This window comes from Myotis yumanensis, unplaced genomic scaffold (genome assembly GCF_028538775.1).
Source record: "Myotis yumanensis isolate MYYU_CA2020_CCGP unplaced genomic scaffold, mMyoYum1.0.hap1 SCAF_19, whole genome shotgun sequence".
In the NCBI taxonomy this organism is placed as follows: domain Eukaryota; kingdom Metazoa; phylum Chordata; class Mammalia; order Chiroptera; family Vespertilionidae; genus Myotis; species Myotis yumanensis.
In genome coordinates, this window is record NW_027223770.1 from 21,811,124 (window position 1) to 21,818,914 (window position 7,791).

General features: G+C 60.4%; 1 protein-coding gene across 1 annotated transcript; it reads left to right on the forward strand.

The window, feature by feature from the left end:
* Positions 1-1,029: 1,029 nt before the first annotated feature.
* On the forward strand, positions 1,030-7,517 carry TMEM119 (transmembrane protein 119). Its single transcript, XM_070399240.1, is given in 3 exon segments — positions 1,030-1,088; positions 5,462-5,491; positions 5,493-7,517. Coding segments are annotated over 2 exon segments (846 nt in total). The 5' UTR covers positions 1,030-1,088; positions 5,462-5,473; the 3' UTR covers positions 6,321-7,517.
* Positions 7,518-7,791: the final 274 nt, after the last annotated feature.

Here is a 7,791-nt window from a genome sequence, read left to right on the forward strand (position 1 = left end):
TCCTTCCTTTTTTTTTTTAAAAAAAAAAATATATTTTATTGATTTTTTACAGAGAGGAAGGGAGAGAGATACAGAGTTAGAAACATCGATGAGAGAGAAACACCGATCAGCTGCCTCCTGCACACTCCCCACTGGAGATGTGCCCGCAACCAAGGTACATGCCCTTGACCGGAATCGAACCCGGGACCCTTCAGTCCGCAGGCCGGCGCTCTATCCACTGAGCCAAACCGGTTACGGCCCTGTTCCTTCCTTTTGTCCACGTCTCCTCCAGCCACCGGCCTTTACCCAGGCTGGTGCTTCCCGCGGGAATGCCTCTCAGGGACTCTCTTGTTGAGACTCCGCTGGCTCACGGTCAAGTCCTCTAGGACCCTGCCCTGACTCTGTCTCTCGGGACCATCTTTGCCCCGGGGTCCACGAGCACCTGGCCTGCCCCCTCTCGTACCACAGACCCATTTCTGTTTTCTGAAAAAGTAATTTACATAAATGTCTTTCTCCCTGGAAGTCTTCAAGCTCCCGAGGGCTGGGCTTCACCTCTGAGACCTGCTGGGGACAGCGCCTGATGCCCTACAGGAGTTCACGCAGAACATCTAGAACACTCGTCTGCTGAATGAATGAATGGATGAATGAATGCAAGGGCCGCTGGCCCATTGGACTCCTCAGGTCAGCCAGAGGTCCCGGGTCCAGGGCTACGACTGACCTCTCAGTCCTCTGAGCCACTTGGACTCTCCTGCCTCAACTTTCCCCATCTGTGAAGTGGGGCCACAGCTCCTGCTCTAACCACTCCGAGGCCACTAACCTTAGAATGTCATTGCTGAGGGAGCCCCAACAGTGTCCCACCCACCCTGCAAATGGGCAAACTGAGGCCTGGAGGAGGCAGGGGCCAGACAGTGGCTGCCATAAGGAGCTCCCTGACCCAGCCCGGACCCTCTTGCAGGCCTCGCTCATGCTCTGCCTTACACACACCCCGGCTCCCACTCTGCACCCCGAGCCTCGGAAAACCTGAGTCACAGCTGGAACCGAGGACTGGGAGTTTCCCCCTCACGTCCAGGGGCCTCCGAACCGCCTGACCTCCTCTTCTTTGGGGAAGGGTAGGACCCCAGCTTGCTGGGTTTTTTTGGGGGGGGCGGGGGGAGCGCTGTGGGACAGCCCTGTCTGTCTGTGTGCCCCAGCCTACCCTGGGGACCATGGTCAGGGAGGAAGTGCCCCATCTGGGCTTCCCCGGAGCTGTGGAGGGGGCGCCCGCGGGAGTGTGAGCGAGGGGGGATGTGTGTGGCCCAGCACAGCCCCACCCCTCCCCCTGTCCCCACCCTAAACCCCTTAATGAAATCAAGCTGGCCCCGCAGCCAGGGAGGGGGGAGGGAGGGAGGGGGCGGGAGGAGGGCGGGGCGGCCGGCCCAGAGCAGCCCGGGCACTGGCACGGACTCTCTCTCGCTCCACCTGGCGGGAGACCAGGCCTGTGTGCGGAGGGACTGGTGAGTCGGGGTCCCCCTCCTGTCCCCTCCTCTGACCGGGGAGCCCGGGCATGTCTTGGCGTTTAGGGACTGGGGCCGGCGGGAGTGCTTTGGGGGGGCGTCTCTAAGTGTGTGTGAGTTTGGAGGGGGTGCTGGATGCTGTGTGCGTGTGTGATGTGCTGAGGGCCAGGGGTGCGGGATGAGTGTGCCCCCGTGTGCACTGCGGCCTTGCCGCCGGGATGCGTTGTTCTTGCGAGTGGACGCCCGGGAGGTTGCTCCCAGGGTCGGCGGGTGGTGGTGTGGCTGGGACTGTGCCGTCCGGTCTGGGGGTATCCATGGGGGGACAGGGTTGTGATGTGCACGTGTTGTCGGAGAATCAGCCCGTTGTGTGTTGTGTGTCTGTACTGGCGGGCCCTGCGAGCTCTCGGGGTGCCTGATGTTGAGTCCGTATGTATGTGTCTGTACATGTATTGTGTGTCCATGCTGCCGCTGCTGTGTGTGTGTGTGTGTGTGTGTGTGTGTGAGCCCTCAGGATCCCCATCCCTCCCAGGCCTCCCTCCAGGGCCCTGGTCCCTGCCCTCCGCTGCCCCAGCAGGGGCCACAGCGCCTCAGCCAGACCCCTCCCCCAAGGCCACTAATTGAAGCCAGGTTTTCCTGGGCCGCCCTTCCCCTCTGGCTACCAGTTTCTGGGTGGGGGTGGAGCAGCTGCCGGGGCCCCTCGGCCTCGGGTCTTGGGGTACCTAAGTCTTAGGGGTGGATTTGCATCCTTGGCATCGGCTGGGCCGTCACATTTTAAAACAATAAACCCTGTGACGGCTCTTAAGAGAGGCCCTGCTCCAAGCGGGGGTCCTCCCCTCCATGTGGCGCCCACTCACTGACACCTACTGAGCTCTGGGCGCTGCTGTCCGGTTCTGACAATGGTCCTGGGAGGCGGCCTTATCCCCACTCTACAGACGTGGAAACCGAGGCCCGGAGATGACACCGGGACACAGTGGGGTTTTCTGAGAGGCCTCTCCGTTCTGGGTTCGGTTCAGGGCTCCCGACAGGCTGTGAGACCCTGGGCAGCCGATCCCAGTTTCAGCCCAGTTCCCTCGGGGTAAAACGAGACGGTTGGCCTGACCCCAGCTGTTAATGGCCAATGAGTTCCCGAGTCTTGGAACAAATCCGGACCCGGGAAGGAGGGAGGGCAACGGATGGGCTGTGGCCATTTCAGAAATGCTCAGGCCAGTGCACCCATTCCACGGATGGGAAGCTGAGGCCCAGAGAGGGCAGGGGCTTGTTATGTGGGGTCACACAGCAATCACCTGAGAGGCCCAGCCAGCTCCCACACTTTGCCTGCATATTTCCTGGGGGGCCAGGTGGGGTGGTGGGATGTGGGGGCCTCTGAGAGATGGGTCTCGGCCTTTGAGAGCCAGAGATAGTTTGTGTGGCCTCTTGCTCTGTCCTCTGTCCCCCTCACACCAAGGCTTCAGAGCAGGGAGCACTTTTCTCCTTCCAGCTCTCTGTTGTGCATGTGTGCATGCATGTATGCGTGTGAGTGTGCATGTGTGTACATGTGAGTGCATGTATGTATGCGTGTGAGTGTGCATGCGTGTGCATGCATGCATGCGTGTGTGTGTGTGTGTGTTCCTAGATTCCTTGGCGATCAGACTTCAGGAGATTTCACCCACCGAGGTATAAAAGTCGGCCTGTCCTGGAGGTGGGGGGAGATAGTGAGCAAATGCACATCTCGGGTGAGGATGATCATTTGTTGACTTTTGTGGGGAAATGCTGGCTGACCCTGGAGCTCTGCTGGGGTAGCAATTCGGCTGCTCCCAGGTGTCCCCTCCCCAGCATGCCCCCAATTTACAGATGGGGAGAGTGAGGCCCCGAAGAGCCGAGATGGAGCCCGGATTCTAATCCGGCCTAACCGGCCTCCCTGCTTTGCCGCCTGCAGACCTGCAGCGAGGGGACTCCACAGTCGGCCCCTGGGAAAGCCCTGGGCTTCAGCCACCGCCGCTCATGGCTGAGGTCTGTGGTGAGAAGCTCAGCTGCCACCACGAGGGGTCTCTCCTGGGGCTTGACTGCAGGCAGAGGCAGGGTGGGGACTGCTGCGGCTTAGACCCCGGGATCAAAGCTGAGTAGGACCTTTGCTACAAGTGCCCGTGAGAGGGGGGCCGAGAAGGCTCCTGCAGTTCATGTAGCATCTCAGATCTTTTCCCAGCTAATAAGTGATGCCAACCAGAGGGCGTGATAGATAGATAGATGATAGATAGATAGATAGATAGATAGATGATAGATAGATAGATAGATGATAGATAGATAGATAGATAGATAGGTGATAGATAGATAGATAGAATACTTGGGTCACACAGAAGAAGGTTCAAACCCCAGCTCTGACACTATCGTCTGTGTGTCCTGGGGCAAATCACTGTCCGTCTCTGAGCCTCAGTTTCCTCCTCTGAAAGCAGACGATGGGCAGCGCCGGCCCCCAGGGCTTCTGCAGGCTCACACCCACATAGGGGCTCCGAGGAGGGCCTGTGAAGAAAGCACTGACCAGCTCCCTAACAATGAGCCCTGGGCAGTGTGGCCTCTTCCTCTGCCCTGGAATTATCTTTTGTTTTTGCCATCTGAGCCACTTTGTCCGGAGTCAGCTTCAATGAATGGCACTTTCACGGAGAGGCCCGGCTTCCTTGGAAAAGCCACTCCATGGCCCGGCGCCATTCCTACCTCATCTCCGAGTCCCCCCCGGTCACCATGAGGTCAGTGCATCACCCGTGTAATGAAGCGGGGCGTCTGGCCCAGGCACTCAAGGGGACCTGCGGTCAAGGTGTTGGAAGCCTGACTTCCTTCTCCAGCCTGGGAACTTGCTGTGTGCCTTTGGGCCTGCCCCTCGCCTTCTCTGGGCCTCTGTCTCCCCATCTCAGTTCCCCGAGAGCCTCAGACGCGATCCTATGGCTTTTCTATCTTGGAGCCTCTAGCCCCACCCAGCGTCAGGGTCCTGGGCCCTCCACTGGGTCAGGATGGGGTTCTCAGGGGGTGACCTGGAGGCCACCGAAGGAGGTCTCTGGGTTTATCTGAGCACCTAGCCCCACTCAGGCTGGCAGGGAGGGTCAGTAAACCGGGGCCATGAGGAAGTTATTAGCTAGCCGGCTGTCTGGGTCAGATAGGGTCTAAGGGTTCATTTTGGGACCAAGTGAGGTGCAGGGCTCAGCTGGTCCCCGTTTAGTGGTGGGACTCAGGCTCCAGTGGACTCCAGCTTTGTCTGAGGCACAGGGTGGGGGTGGGGTGGGGTTACCCTGCCGCCTCCAGGTCCTGCTCTGAGCCTTGAGGGGAAGTTGGCCATGGGGCAGATGCTCCCTGCATGCTCCTGGCGTGCAGGCCGTCTGCTGAGCTCAGAACACGTGCAGGCTTCAAAACCTACGACTCTTCCCGAGAAGGGAAGGCGACCCCAGAGGGGTTGGGGGCTGCTGGGGAGGGCTCCCCATAAGAGGGGGGTCCGCTGACAGTTCCTCAGTTCTTCACTTACTCAGCCCTGCCATCTTCAAGCCCCCGTTCTTCCTTGGCACGTCACGGAACCCCATCTGAGCCTCAGTTTCCATACCTGGAAAATGGGCAAATAATAGCACCTCCCCCCTTGGGTGATCCTCAAGAGGCAATGAGAAATTCCACATCAAAAAAGGTACAAGAGCACCTGGCACAGGGCAAGCAGTAAAAGGCTAAATTATTACCATTAATTCAAGTCAGTCAACATACATTTATGGAGCACTTGCTGTATACCAGGTACAGGGCCAAACCCCGAGGATGCCGAGATCAATAAGATTCAGACCCTGCCCTCCAGGACCTCAGAGTGGAGTGGGGGGCCGGCGGGGGGCAGGTGTGAACCCCACATAGGAAGGAACGGGGGTCCTTTGTACCACGTGGAGGCTCAGGCCTGAGGAAGGAAGTGGCTTCATATTTCCTGCATCTCCTCGGGGTCCCCTAAGACCCTGAGTCCCCCCCTGACCTCTCTCTGCCTCTCGCACTCACAGGTCCCGGGCAGCATGGTCTCTGCCATGGCCCCCCCGCCTCGTCGTGTCGCTGCTGCTGCTCGTGAGGGTCCTGCCCGCCATGGCCCACTCCGTGCCCGTGCAGGTCTCCTTCCTGGAGGACATGGGGGGCAGCGGGGAGGCCGATGACTCCTCGGCCTCCTCCCCGAGCCTCCCGCCGCCCCGGACCCCGGCCCTCAGCGCCACGTCGGTGGGGCCCCAGCCCACTCCCCTGGCGGGCCCCAAGCCCCCCACCAACTTCCTGGACGGCATCGTGGACTTCTTCCGCGAGTACGTGATGCTCATCGCCGTGGTGGGCTCGCTGGTCCTCCTGGTCATGTTCACCGTCTGCGCCGCTGTCATCACCCGCCAGAAGCACAAGGCCTCCGCCTACTACCCCTCGTCTTTCCCCAAGAAGAAGTACGTGGACCAGAGGGACCGGGCCGGGGGCCCCCAGGCCTTCAGCGAGGTCCCCGACAGGGCCCCCGACGGCCGGCCCGAGGAGGCCCTGGATTCCTCCCAGCAGCTCCAGGCCGACATCCTCGCCGCCACCCAGAACCTCAGGTCTCCCACCAGGGCGGCGCCGAGCGGTGGAGATGGAGCCAGGATGACGGAGGGCAAGTCAGAGGAAGAGCAGCCAGGCGGCCAGGAGGAGGACCGGGGCGCCTCAGGGTGTGGTGTCCCCACGGAGAAGCCAGGGGTGACGGAGGGGCCATGCTCAGGGCTGGCAGAGGGGGTTCTGGGGGACCGAGAAGGCCCAGGGGAGCCAGAAGCGGCTCCTTCATTAGCCCAGGAAGCCGGAGACCCAGCTGGGCCCCCCCAGAGTCCCTGTGCTTGTGGCAGTGTCACCCCTAGCGTCTAACAGGCCCCCAGGGCTGTGGCCCTGACTGTCTGGCCCCTAGTGGTCCCCTCCTGGGCCACCCCCAGCTGCAAATCCCAGCGTGTCCCCTCCTACAGTGAACAGACACTGGTGTCTGCTCCACCTGGGAATCTCACCAAGTTCTAGAACATCTGCCTCTGCAGCCCCGAAGGGCTACATCCCAAGCACAGCTCCTGTGGGGAGGCGGGGCTGGGGATGTGTCCCTCTTACAACCACGTCGATTAGGAAACACAATTGGTGGGTCCCCCGTGACCGGGCCAGCATCACCCTCGAGGTAGAAAGGTAAACCGATCAGCTAGGAGTTTTGGAAGATTTTAACCGGGAGACGTGGAAGTGGCTGGGGCGGGTGCGGCTAGTGCTACGGCAGAAGTGGGCCCCTCACCTGCTCACCTCTTGGCAGGTACGAAAATGAGCATTTCCCAAACTGGGTTCCCTGTGGTACCCTGACAGGTACGAAAATGAGCATTTCCCAAACTGGGTTCCCTGAGGTACCCTGTAGGAAAAAAGATGTTGGCTTCCAATGAATTGAGGAAACACTGCTTCTCGACTCCCCGCACCCCCTTAGACCACCCCAGGGCTCTGACAAGTCCTGCAGAATCTGGTTTCTGGTTTCACAGCCTTTCCCAAACTGCTTTTGACCAGGGAGTACTCTCGTTATTATTATTTTTTAGTAGCTACAGTGGAAACTGCTGCAGGGCGCACTCTGGAAATTACTGCTCTCAGTGTTCCAGAAGGTGCCCCGCAGCATCTGGTTGGTCTGGGGTGTGGGATGTGGGGGCTCGGCCCGCTACTGCCGTGGGGATGGGGTGTGAGGATGGGGTGAATGAACGAAACCTTTTTGTCAGGCTCCCAAAGCAGCCTAGAAGCCCGGGGTTCTGAGTGAGGCGACCTCACTCTGGGGAGTCTGGGGGGTGGAGGGTCTCTGACGCCTGGCCTGGAGCAGGGCACCCAGGACCCTCCCCCCCCCCCCCCCCACCCTCTGCTCACACGCGGTGTCTGGCAGCCTATGTCCACAGCCTTCTTTAGTCCTCGACCAGGGAGCCTGAGCTCCGTCCTGATTTGGGGAGGCTCTGGGGGGTCCTCTTCCCCATCCCTCCATCTGGGGTCCCCCCAACCTCTGCACAACTTTCCGGGTGCTGAGCTGTAACAAACCAGCACAATAAACGTTATCCGGCCTGAGTCTTGCTGCTTTTCTGAAGGGCACTTCCCCTTCACTGTTCCATGGGGTGGGGCAACTTTCTGGGGGAGACACATCATTGGGGCTCCAGGGGCTGAATCAAGTGGGGAAGGGAGGCAAGAGGGGTGTCCCAGGGGGATGGGGCAGAGACTCATGTCCCCAAGGCTGTGTCCCCAAGGCTGAGCAGTGGCCCTGACTTGTGGCCACAAGCCAGGTTCCATGCGTGGCGGCCACAGGGGAGCCCCCGAGGAGGCGTGGGCAGTGGGGGGCTCCCAG